Below are 26,579 nucleotides of genomic sequence, written 5' to 3' on the forward strand. Positions count from 1 at the left end.
TGCGAGGAAGCATTCATGAAAACCAAGGAAACACTATTGAAATCTGAAGCACTGACAAACTTCGACCCGTCATTGCCCATCCAACTAGCTTGTGATGCTAAACCCATATGGTGAGGGAGCAGTCGTGTCCCATATCATGCCTTCAGGTGAAGAGAAGCCGATCGATTTCATATGCTCATTTCATAGAGCATTGAACAATGCAAAAATATCTACGTACAGATAGAACGAGAAACCCTAGGCATCGTTTTTGGAGTGCGTCAGTTTCACCAGTATCTGTACAGGAGGAAGTTCACCCTTCTTACAGATCATTGTTTGCTGACGAGCATCATTGGACCGCATTCTGGTATTCTGTAAGCAGAATGCAAAACGTGGGCTTTGTTAATGTCAGCACACACCTACGATATCAAGTACCGCAAGTCAAAACTGCATTGCAACTCAGATGGACTTTCCAGGTTGCCAATACCTGTGGTCAAGCCGGAGTCACCCAAGTGGACATCTTCTACTTCAGATAAGTGGAAAATGCACCAGTCACTTCAACACAAGTGCGAAGAAACACTAGAAATTACTCAGTGTTATTTGAAGTAATGGACATTGTCATCAAAAGTAAAGCTGCAGGAGATACTCCAGAACTTGAACCGTACCTTTCCAGGAGAACTGAGCCGTCAGTACATCTGGTTGTCTGCTGTGGGGGAGGAGAGTTATCATTCCGCCTTCGCTGAGGATACCAGTGTTGCAACAGCTACACTCGGGTCATTGTGGAATGGCTCGCATGAAGGAAATTGCACAAAGCTACTTCTGGTGGCCTGGATTGGATGGAAGCATTGAGGAGAAAGCAAAAACATGCTCCTCGTGTCAGAAGGTTCGCAACGTACCTCAACTTCATCTGTGGGATTTTCCGAAGGAAGCGTGGCAACGCGTACACGTCAACTTCGCAGGTCCATTCGAAGACAAAATGTTTCTTGTGGTCTTTGATGCTCACAGCAAGTGGCCAGAGGTTGCCATGGTGAGGCCTACTACTGCTGAGAAGTGTTTAGTCAGTTCGGATCGCCACTCCAACTCGTTAGCGACAACGGACCGCAGCTAGTGTCCTAAGAAATGACTACGTTCCTACATGTGAATGGCGTACAGCAGGTCCGCCCCACGTACCATCCATCTACCAATGGGCTGGCAGAGAGGTTCGTACAGACCATGAAACATGCCTTAAAAGTGTTTCAGGGTCAAGGGACACTGCAACAATGTTTGAACAGCTTAATGCTAACGCCTCACGCAACCACCAAGGCTTCGCCTGCATCGCTACTCAAGAAGAGAGAGTTACGCACAAGCTTCGACCTACTCAAACCTCCGAACTCAAAGGAGGCAGTGCGACTTCAACAGGACAGTCATCTCAAACGTTATGAACTGAGAGCAAAGGGCAGAGCTTTTAATCCTGGAGACTGTCTTAGCTAAGAACTACCTCGACGGACAAAAGTGGGTTCCTGCTACAGTCATTGCTCCGACTGGTCCTGTGTCCTACACTGTCCAGACTGCAGGGGACGTCATCTGGAAAAGGCACACATATCAGTTTATGTTGAGTAAAGCCACACCGACAGAACCACCAGTCGTGAGTGGTCCAGAACTGTTACTGGGTGACACCCTGACCCAGCAGTCGTCAACTAGGGGCTCACAGTCACCTTCTCAGGACTGTTGTTCAAAATGGGGACAATTTAAGTAGGAAAGGAGGAGATGTGGTGTATTGGGGTTGTGCCACAGAGCATCATGGGGATGCATATGTTGAGACCGAACACGTTCTAGATACATTTTTGAACACATTCCTGTCTCCAGTCTCATCATTATTGAATTGTTATAAAGACGTGGTTATGAAGCCCAGGAGACATAGCAAAAATATGATGAGGTTATTAGCCTACAGCCTAGTGAACATGTCATTGGTTTTACATGTCAGCCAGCTGGTTGGCCCTTTCCCATCCCCTTGCACCTGGCTATCGGGGGGATTTTGTAAGGTTGTGGTAATATGGTGACTTTATCACAGGGAACAACTTATCCGATTCTCCGCTAAACAGACATGCAAATAGGCCTAGTAGTGGCGATTCAGCAACAAGGATAGCATACGTGCACCGTTTTTGTTATTGTAACATTATGGATCAATGTTGCCAATGTCTATTTCCTCGAGCACATTTGTGGACACAACGTACCAGACATTTTGATAACAGTGAGTAGGTGCAGTTTATATTTTGAGACTCTGCCAGTGCCACAAAGATAGCTTGGAGATTTGTGAATGTGAGATGGAGATAGCCTTCAGTAACTGCGTCGAGAGGTTGCGTGTAGCCTACTATTGATAGTCAGCAATGCAATTTATAGAAGGGATGTTTTCTATTGGGGACTTTACATTGAGTAGGCAAAATATGGTAGGCTGCTAGCGATGTGAGGACTAGTCTAATGTAGGCTATGAGTGAAGCCAGATATTGATATGTCCGGTTCATTCATGCAGCAATTCGCAAAGCATATTTTGCATTAGTGCTGCATAAAATGTGTATAGCATCGGTTCACGGAACCCGTCAATATTTTTCTTGGGAATCGGGAAGGAGCTTGGTCGGTAAGTCCCGGTATACTGGTTAAACCCTAATGTGTATGTGATCGCTACAAGAACATAGATATAGGTGACATAGAGCGGGGTCTCACTTGACAATGAGGGTCTTGAACAGGGCGAGAGCGCGTTCCTCCAGAGTGCTTTTGCCCTGAGTGATGGGGTCGTTCTCGTACGTGTACTTTTGTTCCAGCTCCTGAAGCTTCTTCAGCTGCTGTCGTACCTGCTGTAAGCCCTCTGCCACCGCAGTGAACCTGCACACACCCCCACACACACACAGGGTTATGGTTGAAAGTGTGCTGTTGAAAATATCTGAACAGGGTCTAAGGTTATGTGTAGTGGCAGGGGCTGGAGCTAAGGTGGACAGGAGGCAGGGCTGACCAGGTTTGTAGCTGGTCTAGGCAGGCATTAGGTGGACCACCGATACACGCAATCTGCTGTCTGTGCTTCCACTCAGGTATCTCCTCCATCACCAGGGTGCACTGAATCTGCTCGGCCAAGTTCAGGATGTCAGTTATCTGATGCACCACCACCTACAGGTCGGGAGAAAACAAACACCACAAGGTAATCTTACACCACAAGCTAACCATACAGCGTACACACACACACGGACGCACACACACGCACCTCTCTGGTTATGTTGAGTTTGATGAACATCGCTCTGATGACCATCTCCTCTTCACGGATCTCTTTCTGTACCACCGGTGTCATCCCATTTACCTCTTGTTCCACTGACAAGTACATAGAGTCACAACTGATATAGCGTTAAGCATTCCCAATATGATATTAATAGAAAGATCTGGAATTTTACAGCACAGATATTTCAGTCTGGAAAGTAGTTTTTAGTACAGTAGGAGTAAGTTGTTATTTCAGTACCTTCACATTGGCTAAAGCATAGACCAGGGATCATCAACTAGATGATGACCGCAAGAGGCCCAAACAGATATAATATTAGTCAAACAATAATTTCAAACCTTGCTTACATTTGTATACGATCACGTGTTTCTCTATTATGCATAGGAATACTTCACTTGGAGCGGATATCCTGGTGTTTTTACAGTCTTTCAAGTCCAATATTTTTTGTATTAATTTATTTAAAAAATATATATATATATATAGATATTAGTGCCTTCGGAAAGTATTCAGACCCCTTGACATTTTCCACATTTTTTTCTTTTACAACCTTATTCTAAAATGAATTAAATAAATAAAAATTCCTCAGATATCTACACACAATAGCCCATAATGACAAAGCGAAAAGTTTAGAGATTTTAGCAAAAGTATTAAAAATAATAAACAGAAGTATCTTATTTACACAAGTATTCAGACCCTATGAGACTTCGAAAATTGAGCTCAGGTGCATCCTGTTTCCATTGATCATCGTTGAGATGTTTCTACAACTTGATTGAAGTCCACCTGTGGTAAATTGTACATGTCTATATAAGGTCCCACAGTTGACAGTGCATGACAGAGCAAAATCCAAGCCATGAGGTCGTAGGAATTGTCCATAGAGCTCCGAGACAGGATTGTGTCGAGGCACCGATCTGGGGAAGGGTACCAGAAAATGTCTGCATTTGAAGGTCCCCAAGAACACTATTGGCCTCCATTATTCTTAAATGGAAGAAGTTTAGAACCACAAAGGCTCTTCCTATAGTTGGCTGCCCGGCCAAACTGAGCAATCGGAGAAGGACCTTGGTTAGGGAGGTGACCAAGAACCCGATGGTCATTCTGACAGAGCGCCAGAGTTCCTCTGTGGAGATGGGAGAAACTTCCAGAAGGACAACCATCTCTACAGCACTCCACCAATCAGGCCTTTATGGTAGAGTGGCCAGACGGCAGCCACTCCACAGTAAAAGGCACATGACAGCCCGCTTGGAGTTTGCCAAAAGGCACTTAAAGACTCTCAGACCATGAGAAACAAGTTTCTCTGGTCTGATGAAACCAAGATTGAACTCTTTGGCCTGAATGCCAAGCGTCACATCTGGAGGAAACCTGGCACCATCCCTACGGTGAAGCATGGTGGTGGCAGCATCATGCTGTGGGGATGATGCTGACAATGATCCTAAGCACACTGCCAAGACAACACAGGAGTGGCTTCAGGGCAAGTCTCTGAATGTCCTTGAGTGGCCCAGCCAGAAACCAATCGAACATCTCTGGAGAGACCTGAAAATAGCTGTGCAGCGACACTCCCCATTAAACCTGACAGAGCTTGAGAGGATCTGCAGAAAATAATGTACCCAAGAAGACTTGAGGCTGTAATCGCTGCTAAAGGTGCTTCAACAAAGTACTGAGTCTGAATACTTACGTAAATGTAATATTTCCGTTTTTTATTTGTAATAAATTTGCAAAAATTTCTAAAAACCTATTTTTGCTTTGTCATTATGGGGTATTGTGTATAGATTGCTGAGGGGAAAAACGATTTAATCAATTTGAGAATAAGGCTGTAACGTAACAAAACATTCCGAAAGCACTCTATATATTTTTGGGGGGCTCAATATAACTTGGGGGACCAAATAAAACCACCCGTGGGCCGCCAGTTGGGGAACCCTGACATATAGCATTAACAGATCTAGGACCAGTCTAGTCTCGTGTCCCAGACCCAGGCTGTTGAACTAGACTAGGACCAGGCTCAGAGGCTATAACTCATACTGTACCTCGGCTTTGCAGGGCCTTCTTCTTAAAGTCATGATCATCCTGTAGGTCCTCCAGTGACTTCATTTTCTGCTCTGCATCCTGAAGAGGACAGAAGTCACACTATTGGTTTTTCATGGACATCGATGGTGTTTGTGAAAAACATTTTCTGTCCTACTCTTCCAGACTGTTCAACTGGCTATTTTCATATAGACAATGCCGTAGTAGTCTGCATGACAACAAAAAAACACAACCAATATCACATGGTACTGGCCAAATGAGCGCACCTGTACTTGATTTCTCAGGTCTTTGACTTTGTTGTCCAACTCTTTCTGTTTCTCCAACACCACGTTGATTTGTGTGGACCAAACGTTTTCCTGGCAAAAACAGTTACAGACAATATGGTCTTCTTTCACACTCTGAAATGCTACTTCTGTTGCAGCAATGATTGAACATAAAATACATCCTATCAGAGGCTGTTTAACACATTATAAATTAATATTCTGCTAATAAATTTGCTGAAAAATCAGTTCATGGCTAAATTGTCCATGCAATAACTTTTCTCGGAAACACAAAAGAATGCGTCATAATCACAATTCAGTACACATACTGCAACAGACTATGCTTCCACATTTCCATAAGGCAGTATGAAAAAGGCAAGATCAGTGTCTCACCTCTTTTTTTAAGGCGGCCAGGATTTTCTTCTCCTCTTTCAGACATTTACATATAGTCATGGCCATGTGCAAAGGGTCCTCCTGAAAGTGGTCCTGGGAAGACAGTTAATCAATTTTAAAAGTCGAATGGGTGTTCCTCAAGGTTCTGTTCCAGGACCACTGTTATTTTTCATATACTTGCTAGTTGCTCTTGGAAATGTAATTTATAAAAAGGAAATGTCACTGCTATGCTGATTATAAACAACCTGTAAACCAAACCAGATAAAACATTATAGGTGCAATATGCAGAAATTGTGCCACTGTTTCCTGGTTGCTATAATTCTAATTTCAGTTTGTGGCAAAACAAGTAAGTATAGATAATCATTGTACCATCTAAATCGCTGTGAAATATCTTTTCAATAACCAAAAATATTGTATTTTCAGCTGTTTGAAGCTGGGATACAAATCCAAAATAAAAATAAGCTAAAACTAAACTTGTAAATGAGAAGCATAGAAAGAGCGCACACAGAACAGCTCCACCACTTCTTAAGACTTGCTTTCAATGAGAATGACAGATATATACCTCACATTTCTATGTGAATTTGGTTGGGTCGCCCAAAAACGTACATATAGCTGCTTTAAGCTTGCTAAATCAAAGGCTTATGTAACAAAGGACTGGATAGCCAGTATCCTGTTTGAAAACTCAAGCAATACAATGGTTAATGATTAGCTTAAAGAACCTCAAGATACTTTTGTGTATGTGGACACCCCTTCAAATTAGTGGATTCGGCTATTTCAGCCACACCCGTTGCTGACAGGTGTATAAAATCGAGCACACAGTCATGCAATCTCCATAAGTAAACATTGGCAGTAGAATGGCTTTGCTGAAGAGCTCAGTGACTTTCAACGTGGCACCGTCATAGGATGCCACCTTTCCAACAAGTCAGTTTGTCAAATGTCTGCCCTGGTCAACTGTAAGTGCTGTTATTGTGAAGTGGAAACGTCTCGGAGCAACAACGGCTCAGCCACAAAGTGGTAGGCCACACAAGCTCACAGAACGGGACTGCAGAGTGTTGAAGTGAGTAACGCGTAAAATGATATAAGTTCGGTTGCAACACTTACTACCAAATTTCAAACTGCCTCTGGAAGCACAAGAACTGTTCGTCGGGAGCTTCATGAAATGGGTTTCCATGGCCGAGAAGCCGCACACTAGCCTAAGATCACCATGCGCATGCAAAGCGTCGGTTGGAGTGGTGTAAAGCTCACCGCCATTGGACTCTGGAGCAGTGGAAACGCGTTCTCTGGAGTGATGAATCACGCTTCACCACCTGGCAGTCCGACGGACAAATCTGGGTTTGGTGGATGCCAGGAGAACGCTACCTGCCCTAATGCATAGTGCCAACTGTAAAGTTTGGTGGAGGAATTATGGTCTGGGGCTATTTATTATAGTTTGGGCTAGGCCCTTTAGTTCCAGTGAATGGAAATCTTAACACTACAGCATACAATGACATTCTAGATCATTTTGTGCTTCCAACATTGTGGCAACAGTTTGGGGAAGGCCCTTTCCTATTTCAGCATGACAATGCCCCCGTGCACAAAGCGAGGTCCATACAGAAATGGTTTGTCGAGATCGGTGTGGAAGAACTTGACAGGCCTGCACAGAGCCCTGACCTCAACTACATTGAAAACCTTTGAGATGAATTGGAACGCCGACTGCGAGCCAGGCCTAATTGCCCAACATCAATGCCCGACCTCACTAATGCTTGTGGCTGAATGGAAGCAAGTCCCCGCAGCAATGTTCCAACATCTAGTGGAAAGCCGTCCCAGAAGAGTGGAGGAGGTTATTGCAGCAAAGGGGTTGACCAACTCCATATTAATGCCCATGATTTTTGAATGAGATGTTCGACGAGCAGGTGTCCACAAACTTTTGGTCATGTAGCGTCATTTGTGTCATTACATCAGCTTGAAACATTGTTGATACCCTCGATCCTGACTGGCCCTGATCTGACAATAAAATAACATCTCCAGAGCAGCATTCTTAGAATCGAAGCACCAGTTTTATGGATTAATACTCAATAGCCAATGCCTGAATGTTTATACCTTGTAAATGAATGTCAACCCTTACAAATTAATACCACATTCCACCCTGGCCTTACCTGCAGTTTGCGTTTAATCTTGCGTACATTGTGTTGCAACAGGAAGTTGTTCTCCAGGGAGAAGCGGCTGTACTGGTCGTCCAACTGGCCCAAGAGGTCATGGAAACGGACCGTCGCCAGGGAAACGCTGGCTGCCACCGTGTCCCTGCAGGGCGTCAACCAAAAGGGGCGGGATTTTGAAATCTATCGTTATCATTTAAAATGATAGCAACCAGACCTGGAAACACAGTATCTTAGAAGGTGAAGAGTTTGACAACTGTACATCAACAACAACGAAAGTGTCAACCTTGATACATCTCTTACTTTTACTTTCAGTTTCCTTCTTAGAGTAGTTGGCGCAGGCTTTCATCTACCCATTAATTTCCTGCAATTCTATGTCACGTATACTCCCTCTCTGACCGCTAGGCCATCAGGCTGCTGATTATCCCGCACACCTATTACCATCGTCAAGCGCACCAGCGCCTCATGACACTCACCTGGACTCTATCACCTCCTTGATTATCTTCCCTATATCTGTCAATCCCCTTGGTTCTTTCCTCAGGTGTTATTGACTCTGTTTCATGTCGGTGTGTTGTTTGTGGTTTGTGTGTTTTTTGTTTTACTTATTAAAACACTCACTCCCTGTACTTGCTTCCCGTCTCTCAGCGCACTCGTTACATTCTACATATTTTGCCATAGGCTGGAGAGAAGTTATTGCAGTTTTTAATATGATATTTGAGTGAGAGTGACAAGTTTAGATAGTCTAGCGGCCAGCTAACTTACCAGCTAATTGACCAATCCACAAAAATTGTTGCTGACATGGGCTAATTGAATGACTGTCACTGACAGAAATAAGAAGAGAATCTGCTTTTACACAAACACATTTTTAAATTGCACCTTGTGCATTTTATACTTTTCTAACTCTCAACAGTAAGTTTACATATTTTTTGGGGGGGGATTGATCCACGGGCCGCCAGTTGCCCACCCCTTACCTAGATTAACAAACAGCAGCACATTAAATCATGAGAACAGTACACAGCCTTTGAAAACATCTACACATACTGACTGTGTAAATGACAGACCTAGTCAGCCACTGCTGCTCACTCACCAGTCATGGCTCTCTATCCAGGCACTGAGGTACTGGCGGATCTCCATAGGGAAAGTATCATCATACAGCTGGTCCACCTGCTCCAGGTACTTGGAGTCTAATTTCTGCAGCTGGAACCACTGGGCCATCTAGGAACCAGGTACAGAGACATGGCAATCATTGTTTCCCCCTGTACCATTCCATAGGCACATACAGTCAACTATAAGCTTCTTTAGTTTTTGAAGGGTTGAGGAAGAGTCAGCTGCTCTATAGTGCTGCTGGGTTACACCAATGTTGCCTAATGTGATAATGGCTGAACTGTTTTCCATGATCTTTTTACTGCATTCTGTGTAACTCGGTAAAGGGATATAGTTTAAACAAGCTATAAAAGTAGCTAGACTGGAATTCAATTGAAGTGCATTTCACTCTCCTACAGTGTCACAACTTAAGCCGTGGTGTAAAAGTAAAAAAGCCGTGGTGTAAAAGTAAAAAATACTTTAAAGTACTACTTAAGTAGTTTTGGGGGTTATCTGTACTTTACCTTACTATTTATATTTTTGACAACTATTACTTTTTACTCCAAATAAACAAAAAAAAAAAAAAATGGCCGTCTGGTTTGCTTAACATAAGGCAGGTATTCCCAAACTGGGGTACACACAATGCCGTTGGGGGTACGCCAAATAAACATGTGATTCACATTTTAAAAAAAATAATATATTTTTTTTTATTCTTCACATTTTCAAACAGTACATTTATATTTTCCAACGGGGCTATACATTTGGGTGAGGTTTTTTCTCTCGCCTAAGCAGCCTCGTTTCACTGCCAAAAATAAAATTCAACCATCTAGTGTTCAGCGAAATAACAACACAATGTCAAATACAGGTATCCTAGTCAAATAATTAACATCCAATCACATTAACCGTTACTCTCTCGCCGGAAACCTTCACTCTTGCGCAGACATTTGGAAACGAAACATGACAATTTCAAAAATAAGCCACGAGAATAAAGATGACATTCGAGTAGTAAGACATATATAAAAGCAACAGATACCATTAATAAGAAGGGGCTAGAAGGGGCGTCTTATATGGTGAGCTACCGAGTGGATAGCACAGGCAAGCCCCATACTATTGTGGAGGACTTAATTCTTCCTGCTGCCGCGGATATGGCTGGGACAATGCTGGGGGAAAAGGCCCAAAAAACTATACAGACAATGTCTCCATCAAACAACACCGTTTCACGACACATTAGTGACATGGCAGGATATGTTTTGAAACAATTACTGCTTTGCATATAAGCCAGTGAATTATATGCGTTACAGCTGGATGAGTCAACAGATGTGGCGGGCCTGGCACAGCTCCTGGTATATGTCAGTTACGTTTATGGGGGATCAATTAAGGAAGAAATCCTCTTCTGCAAACCACTGGAAAACAGGACAACATGAGAGGATATTTTTAAAGTACTGGACAGCTTTGTGACATCAAATGGACTTTGGTGGTCAAGATGTGTTGGTATCTGTACTGATGGCACAAAAGTCATGACAGGGAGACATGGTGGAGTGGTAACGCGCGTGCAAGCAGTTGCTCCTGACGCCACTTGGCGCAGCATCCACCGAGGGGCTCTTGCTGCCAAGGGAGTGCCTGACAGCTTGAAAGACATTTTGGACACTATAGTGAAAATGATTAACTTTGTTAAAGCAAGGCCCCTGAACTCTAGTGTATTTTCTGCATTATGCAGTGATATGGGCAGCAACCATGTAACATTTTTTTTTTTAAATTTAGTAATTTAGCAGATGCTCTTATCCAGAGCGACTTACAGTTGTGAATGCATACATTCCATACATCTTTTTCCGTACTGGTCCCCCATGGGAATCGAACCCACAACCCTGGCGTTGCAAACACCATGCTCTACCAACTGAGCCACACAGTAACGCTTTTACAACATACAGAAGTGCACTGGTTATCAAGGGGCAAAGTATTGACACGTTTTTTGGAATTGAGAGATTTAAGTTTTCTTTACTGACCATAATTTTCACTTGTTTGACCGCTTGCATGATGATGAGTTTCTCACACGACTGGCCTATCTGGGTGATGATCTGAATCTAGGATTAAAGGGACTCTCCGCAACTATATTCAATGTGCGGGACAAAATTGAGGCTATGATTAAGAAGTTGGAGCTCTTTTCTGTCTGCATTAACAAGGACAACACACAGGTCTTGTCACATCCTGACCTTAGAAAGCTGTTATTTTCTATGGTAGAGTAGGTCAGGGCATGACAGGGGGGTTTTCTAGTTTAGTTTTCTATGTTGTCAGGTTCTAGTTTTGTATTTCTATGTTGGGTTTTGTTTGGGATGATCTCCAATTAGAGGCAGCTGGTCCTCGTTGTCTCTAATTGGAGATCATACTTAAGTAGGGTTTTTTTTCCCACCTGGGTTTGTGGGAGATTGTTTCTGAGTTAGTGTATGTTTCTACTCTGTGTCACGGTTTGTTCGTTCAGTTTATTTATATGTATTGCATAGTTTCACAGTGTAAATAAAATGTAGAACGACACACACGCTGCACTTTGGTCCGCTCCTCCTTTCAACAAACGTGACAGGTCTTTCCATCATTGTATGATTTTTTGTGTGCAAATGAACTCAAGCTTACGGGCAATGTCAAATGTGATATAGTGAAGCACCTGAGTGAACTGTGTGCGCAATTACGAAGGTACTTTCCCAAAACGGACAACACAACAACAACTGGATTCGTTATTCCTTTCATGCCCTGCCTCCAGTCCACTCAACAATATCTGAAGAAGAGAGACTCATCAAGTTTACATACAACTCAGCCAAATACATTTAAACTCAGTTTTCACAATTCCTGAAATTTAATCCTAGTAAAAATTCCCTGTTTTAGGTCAGTTAGGATCACCACTTTATTTTAAGAATGTGAAATGTCAGAATAATAGTAGAGAGAATTATTTATTTCAGCTTTTATTTCTTTCATCTCATTCCCAGTGGGGCAGAAGTTTACATACAGTCAATTAGTATTTTGTAGCATTTCCATTTAAATTGTTTAACTTGGGTCAAACGTTTCCGCTAAGCTTCCACAAGCTTCCCACAATAAGTTGGGTGAATTTTGGCCCATTCCTCCTGACAGAGCTGGTGTAACTGTGTCAGGTTTGTAGGCCTACTTGCTCGCACACGCTTTTTCAGTTCTGCCCACAAATTTTCAATGGGATTGAGGTCAGGGCTTTGTGATGGCCACCCCAATACCTTGACTTTGTTGTCATTAAGCCATTTTGCCACAACTTTGGAAGTATGCTTGGGGTCATTGTCCATTTGGAAGACCCATTTGTGACCAAGCTTTAACTTCCTGACTAATGTCTTGAGATGTTGCTTCAATATATCCACATAATTTTCCTGCCTCATGAAGCCATCTATTTTGTGAAGTGCACCAGTCCCTCCTGCAGCAAAGCACCCTCACAACATGATGCTGCCACCCCCGTGCTTCACAGTTGGGATGGTGTTCTTCGGTTTGCAAGCCTCCCCCTTTTTAATCCAAACATAATGATGGTCATTATGGCCAAACAGTTCTATTTTTGTTTCATCAGACCAGAGGAAATTGCTCCAAAAAGTACAATCTTTGTTCCCATGTGCAGTTGCAAACCGCAGTCTGGCTTTTTAATGGCGGTTTTGGAGCAGTGGCTTCTTCCTTGCTGAGCGGCCCTTCAGGTTATGTCAATATAAGACTCGTTTTACTGTGGATATAGATACTTTTGTACCTGTTTCCTCCAGCATCTTCACAAGGTCCTTTGCTGTTGTTCTGGGATTGATTTGCACTTTTCGCACCAAAGTACGTTCATCTCTAGAAGACAGAACACGTCTCCTTCCTGGGCGGTATGATGGCTGCGTGGTCCCATGGTGCTTATACTTGCGTACTATTGTTTGTACAGATGAACGTGGTGGTACCTTAAGGCGTTTGGAAATTGCTCCCAAGGATGAACTAGACTTGTGGAGGTCTACAATTTGGCTGATTTCTTTTGATTTTCCCATGATGTCACACAAAGAGGCACTGAGTTTGAAGGTAGGCCTTGAAATACATCCACAGGTAAACCTACAATTGACTCAAATGATGTAATTTAGCCTATAGATGCTTCTAAAGCCATGACATCATTTTCTGGAATTTTCCAAGCTGTTTAAAGGCACAGTCAACTTACTGTATGTAAACTGCTGACCCACTGGAATTGTGATACAGTGAATTATAAGTGAAATAATCTGTCTGTAAACAATTGACGGAAAAATTACTTGTGTCATGCACAAAGTAGATGTCCTAACCGACTTGCCAAAACTATAGTTTGTTAACAAGAAATTTGTGGAGTGGTTGAAAAACGAGTTTTAATGACTCCAACCTAAGTGTATGTAAACTTCCGACTTCAATTGTATGTGAGAGTGGATTCTCGGCCCTCACTAGCATGAAAACTAAATACAGGCACAGACTGTGTTTGGAAAATTATTTAAGACTGAGACTCTCCAATACAAACCAACATTATAGAGTTATGTGCATCCTTTCAAGCACACATTTCTCATTAACCTGTGGTAAGTTATTCACAATTTTCGATGAACAAATAAGGTTTTATATGTAGGATGGTTATATAAAGAGCAAAATGATTGATTATTATTATATTATAATTTGTCACTTCCTACGAGCCGGGTTGTGACAAAAACTCACACTCATTCTTATGTTTAATAAATGTACCGTGTAGTGTGTGCGTGGCAGGCTTACAATGATGGCAAAAAAACAAATTTGAGAGTGCACTGACCCTGGTGCTAGAGGGGGTACGCAGCTGGAGGTTGAACGTTTGAAGGGGTACGGACTATAAAAAGTTTGGTAACCACTGATATAAGGAATGTGAAATGATTTCTACTTTTACTTTTGATACTTAAGTATATCTAAAACCAAATACTTTAACTTTTTCTCAAGTAGTATTTTACTGTGTGACTTTCACTTTTACTTGAGTCATTTTCTATTAAGGTATCTTTACTTTTACTCAAGTATGACAATTGGATACTTTTTCCATCACTGGTTACAAGCGATGTCCAGGGACAATACTGCAACCTTTCCTGCACTGATGAACAGTTGTTGTTTTTTCATCTATAGATTAGATTAGGCATTGAACCATTGAGTATCCTGTGTCTCTTATCAAGATATATTTCTAATTCGAGTTTCCTGTTCCAAATGAAGAATATACAACCATTATCACATGCTGATTGACTGAAGCAAATGATATTCAGTCAACAGCTATGGTTGTGGTGGTGTGATTTTTCTAAACCTGGATCTTTGAAGCATTGTAAAATCAACTGAAGTGTCTTTATACGATTATGATGACGGTTCAAGCAAATACATTCTGAAAACAGCATTGCTAGACAAAAAGAAAAGAAAAACATGATACAAATATGGTAATCTACTGTACCACACTTGTAGTTATTGCACATGCATTGATTCAGTATGCAATTATTTGGTGGCCTATTCACTGTTGCCAAATTAATCAGCACAAGTGACGCTATGCAAAAATGTATGTGCCAGCAGCTGCCAGGGAAACCTAATACAATTTTCAAATTAAATTATTCAAAAAAATCATTACAAGAAAATGGCAGAAATTATATTTTTCCTTACAGAACCAAATTCTGTGAACAGACAATCTATTTTGTGACAATCATTTGAAATACGTACAATATTTTACCGTTTCAATAATATATGACACAAAATTCCCTGCATGCACAATTGCTTTTTTGGGCGTATTTTAACTGTTATTTATTGATTACAGTAACTACCAGGTACAGTAAGCTGTACCTACCTTGATTAATGTTGAAAACGGTACAAAAAGGTGAAGTCAAGATAGATGGGAAAAGGTTCCTCCACTAACAACCCCTGCCCTGCGCTTCAGAAAACGTGTGAACATTTAGGTAGGCTTTTAAATTCTGTATAGCTTATCGCAGCTAAGATTTTGCGTAGGTTCAGTTACAGAACCAATCAAAATCCAGTGCGCGTTTTGGCGCTGTTCTTTCTATCGGGCAACCTCCCTTATCAGCATGAAATCAGAAACTTCAATTTAAAACGCAACTCATTCAGACCGTAAATAGAAACCTAAGATATTATTGAAAAAAAGCATTGTCACATTTTTTGGGTAGTTCATCCTGTACTGCAATGGAATGTTCAACATTTTAAAAAGCTAATTCATAACTCAAAAAGCTGTCTTGCTGACTATACTGCATGTATTACAATTGCTTGGCAAAGTTCAACAGTCGTATCTTCATTTATCTTTGCAAGTGCTCTGCAGGTTCTGTCGGCGGGAGTGGCAGAAAATGATGGAACGGCTGTGTAGAAACCATGTGGTTTCCGAGAAAGCGAAAGTAGATGGTGCAGTTCCACTGATAGGAAACAGCCTGAAACTTAACATGCTCAAATTCCAAGTCAGTATTTTTTTCAGGAACGTACAGTGCATTCGGAAAGTATTCAGACCACTTTACATTTGCCTCATTTTGTAACAGCCTTATTCTAAAATGGATTACATTGTTTCCCCCCCCCCCCCCCCCCCCCCCATCAATCTATACACAATACCCCATAATGGCAAAGCAAAAACGGGTTTGTAGAAATGTTAGCAAATGTATTAAAAACAAAAAACGGAAATATCACATTTACATAAGTATTCAGACCCTTTACTCAGTACTTTGTTGAAGCACCTTTGGCAGCGATTACAGCCTCAAGTATTATTGGGTATGATGCAACAAACTTGGCACACCTGTATTTGGGGAGTTTCTCCCATTCTTCTCTGCAGATCCTCTCAAGCTCTGTCAGGTTGGATGGGGAGAGTGTCTGCACAGCTATTTTCAGGTCTCTCCAGAGATGTTTGATCGGGTTCAAGTATGGGCTCTGGCTGGGCCACTCAAGGACATTCAGAGACTTGTCCCGAAGCCATTCCTGCATTGTCTTGGGTGTGTGCTTAGGGTCGTTGTCCTGTGGGAAGGTGTACAATCACCCTAGTCTGAGGTCCTCCAGGTGGGCTGCCATGTGCCTTTTACTTAGGAGTGGCTTCCGTCTGGCCACTCTATCATAAAGGCCTGATTGGTGGAGTGCTGCAGAGGTTGTCCTGGAAGGTTCTACCATCTCCAGAGGAACTCGGGCGCTCTGTCAGAGTGACCATCGATTTCTTGGTCACCTCCCTGACCAAGGTCTTTCTCTGATTCAGAGGGTTTGGTTTAAATGCGGAAGACATTTCAGTTGAAGGCATTCAGTTGACTGACTAGGTATCCCCCTTTCTCTTTCCCTTCTCCCCCGATTGTTCAGTTTTGCTGGGTGGCCAGCTCTAAGGAGAGTCTTGGTGGTTCCAAACTTCTTCCATTTAAGAATGATGGAGGCCACTGTGTTATTGGGGACCTTCAATGCTGCAGACATTTTTTGGTAACCTTCCCCAGATCTGTGCCTCGACACAATCCTGCCTCTGAGCTCTACGGACAATTCCTTTGACCTAATGGCTTGGTTTATGCTCTAACATGCACTGTCAACTGTGGGACCTTATATAGACATGTCCAGTCAATTGGAATTTACCATGCGAATTCCAATCAAGTTGTAGAAACATCTCAAGGATGATCAATAGAAACAGGATGCACTTGAGTTCATCTTCAAGTCTCATAGCAAAGGGTCTGAATACTTATGTAAATAAGATATCTGTTTTCTATTTTTAATACATTTCCAAAAATGTAAAAAAAAAAAAAAAAAAGTTTTCACATTGTCATTATGGGGTACTGTGTGTAGATTGATGAGGATTTTTTTTTAAATGTATTTAATACATTTTAGAATAAGACTAACATAAAATGTGGAAAAAGTCAAGGGGTCTGAATACTTTGAATGCACTTTGTCTCTAAATATGCCAACCACATAAATCATGATTTAGTCTGCCTATTTTATATATTGAGTTGTTTCTTATATTGATCACTTTCTGAAATATATACAATAAAACTTTATCCCTCAAGTCAAGGGGAAAAAGCCTGGCCCCTTGCCCCTGCACACATACACAGAAGCTTGATCACGTATGCAAAACCATCAAAATCAAGTCAACGTTTATTGGTCACATACACATACAGTGGGGGAAAAAAGTATTTGATCCCCTGCTGATTTTGTACGTTTGCCCACTGATAAAGAAAGGATCAGTCTATAATTTTAATGGTAGGTTTATTTGAACAGTGAGAGACAGAATAACAGAAATTTCCAGAAAAACGCATGTCAAAAATTGTATAAATTGATTTGCATTTTAATGAGGGAAATAAGTATTTGACCCCCTCTCAATCAGAAAGATTTCTGGCTCCCAGGTGTCTTTTATACAGGTAACGAGCTGAGATTAGGAGCACATGATCATTGCAACCCCACGAGGTGAGATCTTGCATGGTGTGATCTTGCATGGAGCCCCAAGGAAGTGCTCCTAACCGCAGGTTGTTACCTATATAAAAGACACCTGTCCACAGAAGCAATCAATCAATCAGATTCCAAACTCTCCACCATGGCCAAGACCAAAGAGCTCTCCAAGGATGTCAGGGACAAGATTGTAGACCTACACAAGGCTGGAATGGGCTACAAGACCATCGCCAAGCAGCTTGGTGAGAAGGTGACAACAGTTGGTGCGATTATTCGCAAATGGAAGAAACACAAAAGAACTGTCAATCTCCCTCGGCCTGGGGCTCCATGCAAGATCTCACCTCGTGGGGTTGCAATGATCATGAGAACGGTGAGGAATCAGCCCAGAACTACACGGGAGGATCTTGTCAATGATCTCAAGGTAGCTGGGACCATAGTCACCAAAAAAACAATTGGTAACACACTACGCCGTGAAGGACTGAAATCCTGCAGCACCCGCAAGATCCCCCTGCTCAAGAATACATATACATGCCCGTCTGAAGTTTGCCACTGAACATCTGAATGATTCAGAGGACAACTGGTGAAAGTGTTGTGGTCAGATGAGACCAAAATGGAGCTCTTTGGCATCAACTCAACTCGCCGTGTTTGGAGGAGGAGGAATGCTGCCTATGACCCCAAGAACACCATCTCCACCGTCAAACATGGAGGTGGAAACATTATGCTTTGGGGGTGTTTTTCTGCTAAGGGGACAGGACAACTTCACCGCATCAAAGGGACGATGGACGGGGCCATGTACTGTGAAATCTTGGATGAGAACATCCTTCCCTCAGCCAGGGCATTGAAAATGGGTCGTGGATGGGTATTCCAGCATGACAATGACCCAAAACACACTGCCAAGGCTACAAAGGAGTGGCTCAAGAAGAAGCACATTAAGGTCCTGGAGTGGCCTAGCCAGTCTCCAGACCTTAATCCCATAGAAAATCTGTGGAGGGAGCTGAAGGTTCGAGTTGCCAAACGTCAGCCTCGAAACCTTAATGACTTGGAGAAGATCTGCAAAGAGGAGTGGGACAAAATCCCTCCTGAGATGTGTGCAAACCTGGTGGCCAACTACAAGAAACGTCTGACCTCTGATTGCCAACAAGGGTTTTGCCACCAAGTACTAAGTCATGTTTTGCAGAGGGGTCAAATACTTATATTTCCCTCATTAAAATGCAAATCCTTTTATAACATTTTTTACAAGCGTTTTTCTGGATTTTTTTGTTGTTATTCTGTCTCTCACTGTTCATATAAACCTACCATTAAAATTATAGACTGATCATTTCTTTGTAAGTGGGCAAACATACAAAATCAGCAGGGGATCAAATACTTTATTCCCCCCACTGTATTTAGCAGATGTTACTGGGGTGTAGCGAAATGTTTGTGTTCCTAGCTCCAACAGTGCAGTAATATCAAACAATTCACAACAATACACACAAATCGAAAAGTAAAAGAATGGAGTTAAGAAATATTTAAATATTAGGACGAGGCCTACAAGATTGAATGAGGCCTACAAGAGAGATAATGATTAAAAAACATTAATGCCAAGATTATGGTACAATGCAGACAGTCAATCAAGGGCCGCGGCTTTTGTGGCGCAATGGGTAACGATGCTTCGTGGGGTGTCAGTTGATGTGTGCAAGGGTCCCTGGTTCGAGCCCGGGTTGGGGCGAACAGAGGGACGGAACCTACACTGTTTGTTACAGAAGCCCTCAATGGCAATGTCCATGCTAAATTGGGTCATATCCACGATGAGTCCTCTAACTCTGAACCTTGCTGCCTGCCTCTCCGACCTATGCAGAAATTAGTTATGTTATTTCACAACAGTAGTGGGTTGTGAAATAGATCATTGTTGGAATGTGGTTTTAACCAAACAGCATCCAGGAATAGACTCGCCCGTTGTATTAATGTGTCCAGACAAGACTGACAGCTTTTCTGAGCCAGGCGAATTCATCATTGTTATGGAGATGTATCCAAAGAAATGGAAATAGAAAAAAAAAGGTAAAACAAATTAAAATGCACACCTAATTTCAGCTGCTTGATGTGATTGTGTGTTAGCTTTAGTTGGCCAGTCTGCATATCAACCTTTTTTTGTTGTTGCTTAAAATGGACCACCAGTCCGCTTGGCTAGCAACTTCAGAACCTCTGAACTACTGGCTTTTGCCCAAACTATTCACTTTAGCACGCTAGCTGCTCCTGTAGACTTTGTCATTGGGCTAACGCTAGTTAGCATTAGCAATGGTTCCATAAACGACCTTCAACGTCTTTGAAATTGCACGCAGACATACAAAAAGGTACCCATGAATTCATCTGACTCTGGCTAAGTAGAAAAAAAAGTGGTTTGATTGTCAATGTCAAACAATTTTTTATTTTTATGTACTGTATGTTGGCAACCGTTTAACAGGCACTCGAACCTAGGCACTCCAAGTGCCGCATCCAGGCGTTTGAGAACAGCCTTCGTCGTGTGTAATTCATGATAATCCTCCGGGTTCTCATACTTTACTGTTTAAATGACAGATGAAGTGGTTAGATTTTTTGGGTGAATAACCACCTGTGCCACAAACCATTGGAAGAAGCCGTAAACCCAAAGTAGGCTCACAACACATCATGCTACACTGTCTTGCGAAGTAAAGCTTGTAAATTAGTGTTTACACAAGTCTTGACATAAACTACTGTAGATCCGCTGATCATTGAAATAAGGAAGCAACCTCTTACTTCAAGGGAAAACAGTAACTTAGACAGCCCAAGGTACTTTCCCATTTTACTACAATAGAAGGGAGGTACAGTAGCCACATGACGCCAACAATGTAGCAGATCAAATGCCAAGAGAAAATGAGAATCAGGTATTGCCATATGAATCATTCAGGAAATATTTCAATATATGAGCAAACGTTGCACTTCTGAAGAGCATGTCAAAAAACAAAATACTTGGGAATTTGGCTACCTGTTAAATTAGTAATCTAACCCTGGGTTACAATCTGATAAGCAGTCATTAGTCAATTAATAAAAACAAATTACTATTCCACATAGGTCAGAACTCTTCTATTCAAGGAGAGAAAATCTGATAAAATATTGCTTTGTCCAGTACAATATTTTATCCATCCTCTGTTGATCATGGCTATACTCAGTAGTAAAGACAATAGGGGAAATCTTACGTAGTTAAACCCTTTTTCCTACTTGAGAGGCCTTGGGCTCTTAGTGCAAAAATATCAAATTGGTAGCTAAACTAAGTGCAAAAATATCAAATTGGTAGCTAAACTAATGAAAAATAATAAGATAAAACATTTATTCTTTGTACAAACCTTGGTTCTTGATAGAGAAGTTTTAGACTAACAGAGCCAAACAGAAAGCAACAGCACAATACAATACATTTCATAAAACACACAATTAAATACATCTATTTATGAGAAGTGATATACCACTGCATGTAATATCTACTTTACATTTACAACATACATTTGTATTCATAACAATGGGCTCAAAGACAATACTAGCAGTTGGATAGAAGAGCAATCAATATATTGTGATCAGATGTAAGAGAAAATGCCAGATCCAGTGGCCCTCAGTGGAACACAAGTCGTAGAGGAGTGAGTTACTTGGCATACTCTGCAGGTCATCTTGTGTTACTCGGAGTACGGAGAACTCATCTGTATATCAATAGGGAAGTAAAAGTCAGACAAATGCTTAACTGATGACAATGCAACTAAAAGATAAAGATTATTTTGACTTTCAGCAGGTTCAGTCCATTGTTATTTGGAGACTGGCTTAGAGGCGCAACTGCGTCTCTGCAATGATGGATGAGTTGGCTACTACTGTAGCCAACTCATCCATCATTGCAGAGATAGGCCTACAGTATGGGACTAGGCAGTGTGTCTTTAGGTGGGGGGGGAGGCAATGGGGGCGGCAGCAGTGGAGAGAAAGCGATAGGGACATAAGCCAAGGGAATGATTTAGACTAGAGAAAAAAGGATATTTAAAATAATATATCTAACAGTGGCGGTCAGCACCATTTAAGATGAGGGAGGACGATTATTTGTTTTATGAGCATGGCCTTATTTCTATTACAGCATATTAGATATATTTTTATTTAACTAGGCAAGTCAGTTAAGAACAAATTCTTATTTACAATGGCCTACACCGGCCAAACCCGAACGACGTTGGGCCAATTGTGCACCGCCCTATGGGACTCCCAATCACGGCCGGTTGTGATACAGCCTGGATTCGAACCAGGGTGTCTGTAGTGACGCAACTAGCAATGAGAGGCAGTGCCTTGCGCCACTCGGGATGACGGTCAGTCATCCAGCTCAATGTAACATCGATAGGTTTAAGCTACTACATGATAATCAATTTCCCTATATCCATCATGGAGGTTGCTACAACCGAGCCTATGAATAAAAAAAAAGTTGACAACATAGGTGCACAGGTTGAGAGAAATTGTTGAGTAATCTAGGTGACACTGGCACATTCGATACTGCCTTGCACACTTACCGGCATCTAGCTGATCTAGGGTATAATCATTAGTCCAACAGTTGCAACTAATCATTTATATTGGACAAATTCAGGTACATTTAATCGCAGTTTCATTACATTTGCTTCCGTTTAACAGAATCGGCAGAATGAATACACCCCTGATCACATGCGGACAGTTCACTTTCATAGCAGCCACATACAGCCAGCAGGATCACTTTGCCCATTGTATAATTCCTTCTTGCATCTATGTGCTCTCCTCCTCTCATCTTTTCCCTTTGCTTGTGGACTTCAGTGCACAACATAAGCTGTCTGACCAGGCGTAAAAATAAAAAAAACATTAAAAAAAAATCATATCATAACTGCTAACCTCTACACACAGCCTACTGTACATGGCTGTCACCATATTAGCAAACGTCATAGGAAACATCTACTAGATCTAACACGTTAGTAAATCCACTAAAATCATGCAGTACAGTCAGTAAGCAGTTACACTGGCGGCCCCAATGGCAATAAATTAATAAAATCAAAAGCCTAGACTTAGAAGAGTTTCAGTGTTGGATAGCCATAGCTAGCTAACATAGCATCCCTCTGTTTCAAACGGGTGTTTGAGTAGGCTAAACTAGCTAGCTGCATCTGCTAACTAACTGAAAAAAATACTAAAATAAATAAAGCTAGCTCTCTAGCCCTCACTTTATTTAAGAAATGAATTTCAAAACTGTTCAACTAGTCTGAGTCAACTACTCACCACATTTTATGCACTGTAGTGCTAACTAGCTGTAGCTCATGCTTTCAGTACTAGATTTATTTGCTGATCCTTTGATTGGGTGGACAACATGTCAGTTCATGCTACAAGAGCTCTGATAGGTTGGAGGACATCCTCCGGAAGTTGACAATTGCTGTGTAAGTCTATGGAAGCGGATGAGAACCATGAGCCTCCTAGGTTTTGTATTGAAGTCAATTTACCGAGACAAGGACGGAAACTAGCTGTCCTCCGGCTACACCATGGTGCCACCCTACAGCGTGCTGTTGAGGCTACTGTAGATCTTTATTGCAAAACGTTGTTTCAATAAATTATTTGGTGACATGAATATATTTAGTATAGTTTTAACTAATGTTTCACTATTCACATTTTTCAGAAATTCAGAGGATGGTCCTCCCCTGACTAACATACACTACATTACCAAAAGTATGTAGACACCTGCTCGTCAAACATTTCATTCCAAAATAATGGGCATTAATATGGAGTTGGTCCCGCCTTTGCTGCTATAACAGCATCAACTCTTCTGGCAAGGCTTCACACTAGATGTTGGAACATTGCTGCTTCCATTTAGCCACAAGAGCATTGGTGAAGTAGGGCACTGATGTTGGACAATTAGGCCTGGCTCGCAGTCGGCATTCCAATTAATCCCAAAGGTGTTCGATGTGGTTGAGGTCAGGGCTCTGTGCAGGCCAGTCAAGTTCTTCCACACCGATCTCAACAAACCATTTCTGTATGGACCTCACTTTGTGCATGGGGGTATTGTCATACTGAAATAGTTGCTACAAAGGTGAAACACAGAATCGTCTAGAATGTCATTGTATGCTGTAGCGTAAGATTTCCCTTCACTGGAACTAAGAGGCCTAGCCCTAATCATGAAACAGCCCCGAACCATTATTCCACCACAAAACTTTAGTTTGCACTATGCATTGGGGCAGGCAGCATTCTCCTGGCATCCGCCAAACTCAGATTCGACCGTCGGACTGCCAGCTGGTGAAGCGTAATTCATCACTTCAGAGAACGCATTTCCACTGCTCCAGAGTCCAATGGCGGCAAGCTTTACACCACTCCAGCCAACGATTGGCATTGTGATCTTAGGCTTGTGTGCGGCTGCTCGGCCAAGGAAACCATTTCATGAAGCTCCCGGTGAACAGTTCCTGTGCTGACGTTGCTTCCAGATGCAGTTTGAAACTTGGTAGTGAGTGTTGCAACCGAGTCAGTCGATTTTTACACGCTATGCGTTTCAGCACTCGGCGGTCCCGTTCTGTGAGCTTGTGTGGCCTACCACTTCACGGTTGTTGCTCCTAGACGTTTCCGCTTCACAATAACAGCACTTACAGTGGCAGCTCTAGCAAGGCAGAAATTTCACAAACTGACTTGTTGGAAAGGTGGCATCCTATGATGATGCCACATTAAAAATCACTGAGCTCTTCGATAAGGCCATTCTACTGCCAATGTTTGGCTATGGAGATTGCATGGCTGTGTGCTCAATTTTAAACACCTGTCAGCAACGGGTGTGGCTAAAATAGCCAAATTCCCTAATTTGAAGGGGTGTTCCACACACTATATATACACAAAAGTATCTTTATATATCTAATATAGCCTACAATTGGTACATTTCAAATACACATCTTTGGCACAGGTCTGCATGCAATGTCTGGTCTGCACAAATTAGAAGATCATAACAAACTGTTGTGTACGTACTGCAAAGTGGAGATGGGGATCCATGTAGATGATATATATGGAAAGACTGCAAGAAGATAAAAAGAGAATATAGGCATTTTAGTAAAACAACCATTGATAATTGCATGTTGTGTACCAACCAGCCCCCTTGTCCCCTCCCCCAGTAACTAGGTACCACACGTAAACATCCCCACAAAACAATGAGAAAATGTTGCACCCCCATAACATACTTACTCTCATTCACAGAGAAGTTGCTGGAACCTAGGTGGTCAGAATTCCTATATCTAAAGTACAAGTCAAACCCCTCTATCATAAACGTGTCTTGGTAACCGTCTTGCCTTTGCTCTGCTGACTGTTGTAATGTCGTCTGAAGGACTGGTCTTTGGGGATGTCGGGGTAGAGGAACTTGAGCGGGTTCTCAGGGACCTCTCCGTCTGCGACAACCTTGTAGTCCCGGATGATGTTGGCGAACGGGAGAGCGCTGAGGCGTGATTTGGTGTATGGCTCCACCGAGACCAACTTAGCCTCTCCTGTTGACACAGACACAACCAAAGAGCCAATCAGAGTTGGATGTTTACGGAATACATTTTAAGACACTGGAAGTTTAGGTGCTAATTGTTTATGTCAAATTTGGGATTTCAATGTTGACCGCACGGTTCAGATAAGAAATGGATTCATATTTTATGAAACAACACAAATCATTTGTTTTAGGAAATGGTGTGGGGAGGTGTGACCCTTTATGTCTAATGAGGTCCTTTCTGGACAATATTTATCTCCATGAAGGGGACCCCTTTTTGGCTCAAGAGCAGATGCAAAAGTTCCATATAGCCTCTAAGGTCAATTTCTCACGTCGCCACAGTAATTGACAACCGAGCGGGCCTCACCACTGTCGGACTGCTTCACCCAGGTGAAAGTGATCCCACCCAGGTGGCTCTCACTGAAGCGCAGCAGGAATGTCCCAGGCTCCTTGTCCTTCAAACAGGCCCTCTCTGTCTCCTTACTGACAAAGCCCATGATGCAGCTGAAGGAAACACAAGCAAACCACACCATCAGTTACATTATGCAGTAACACCCACTAATGTAATGAAGTACACTGTTCCAAAGACCTCTGAGTAAATCCATTCAAATGGAACTGAACCTAATGATTCATTTCCTGATTCCCGCAAAACTGGAATAGTGTAGGCCCGCTATACAGTTCTATGACGACTACCGTTTGTAAAACAGGTAGTTGCATTGGCTTGATTTATTCCTGACAAAAGCTTAAAGACTAGGCTATAATCATTTTGCCTATTTAAGATCTGAAAATCAGTTACCCAAGTTACATCAGGAGTTATCTGGAGACAATTTGCAATGATAATTGATATATTTACACACTGGGAAATGCAGTGTTCGCTATGAAATCAGCTCATCAAAAAAGACTTAATACCAATGTGAAATCATTGATTATCATGACAATTTAGCAGTCGTGAGTAGTCTAGTTTAATATTGTCCATTTTATTTGGACCCGTCCTGTTTTTAGGATATGGTGTTTGTTAAAATGTTAAGTCATATTTTCATCAAAGCACTTTTATTTTTTATTTGATATGGGGTGCCATTTAGGCTATTTAATGATGTAAAAAGTGTCTGTCACATGACATTGTCATGAATTTTTTCTCCAGTCTAGGCTACAGAAAAAAACACAAAAGCTACTTCAGAGTGTTCGTTGGTAGAGCGCCACATCTCTCCAACAGCGCCCTGGTTAGGCGAGCTGGGCATTGACAAGCTAAATATTTTTGAGTCCCTGCCTTTGGCAAAGTAAGCGCTGCTTATCATTGGGTGGAATCAGCACTCACCTAAATAGCCCATATGACAATGGGTGAGAAAAGTTCATTGTTTTGGGGCAGAATTATGTGAGGTGTTATGCGTTGTTGGAAGTGCGTCTTCTTGGCGAGTTTAGCTAGCAAAATGCCACCCTCGTCAATCTGAGGCCCTAGGCGGCCACCTAATCTTACTTAATTGGCGCGCCAGCCCTGGCCTAAGGGGAAGGGGATAGGGGTTGTTTCAGGACAGGCCACAAGTCTCACTTGTCATTCCAGATGGGAAGCAGGTGCTTCTTGATGAGCTCCAGGATGAAATCCAGCCACGTCCAAAAACTGAAAGGCTTCCCAGGAATATTCTCCT

At 42.1% G+C, this 26,579-nt stretch overlaps 1 protein-coding gene across 1 annotated transcript in view; it reads right to left on the reverse strand.

Moving 5' to 3' along the window:
• Positions 1 to 26,579, reverse strand: part of LOC106586142 (signal transducer and activator of transcription 1-alpha/beta) — a 62,198-nt gene that overhangs the window by 12,804 nt on the left and 22,815 nt on the right. Inside the window, exons 18-30 of the mRNA XM_014173036.3 lie at positions 26,483 to 26,577; positions 25,304 to 25,440; positions 24,758 to 24,949; positions 24,441 to 24,486; positions 14,920 to 14,941; positions 9,109 to 9,236; positions 8,022 to 8,166; positions 5,887 to 5,979; positions 5,500 to 5,589; positions 5,236 to 5,314; positions 3,209 to 3,312; positions 2,963 to 3,114; positions 2,677 to 2,835 (exon numbers count right to left, since the gene is read on the reverse strand). Coding sequence (XP_014028511.3) covers positions 2,677 to 2,835; positions 2,963 to 3,114; positions 3,209 to 3,312; positions 5,236 to 5,314; positions 5,500 to 5,589; positions 5,887 to 5,979; positions 8,022 to 8,166; positions 9,109 to 9,236; positions 14,920 to 14,941; positions 24,441 to 24,486; positions 24,758 to 24,949; positions 25,304 to 25,440; positions 26,483 to 26,577 — 1,442 coding nt within the window. The remainder of the gene's footprint in view (positions 1 to 2,676; positions 2,836 to 2,962; positions 3,115 to 3,208; positions 3,313 to 5,235; positions 5,315 to 5,499; positions 5,590 to 5,886; positions 5,980 to 8,021; positions 8,167 to 9,108; positions 9,237 to 14,919; positions 14,942 to 24,440; positions 24,487 to 24,757; positions 24,950 to 25,303; positions 25,441 to 26,482; positions 26,578 to 26,579) is intronic.

Source organism: Salmo salar, chromosome 25, assembly GCF_965601325.2.
Source record: "Salmo salar chromosome 25, fSalSal1, whole genome shotgun sequence".
NCBI lineage: Eukaryota > Metazoa > Chordata > Actinopteri > Salmoniformes > Salmonidae > Salmo > Salmo salar.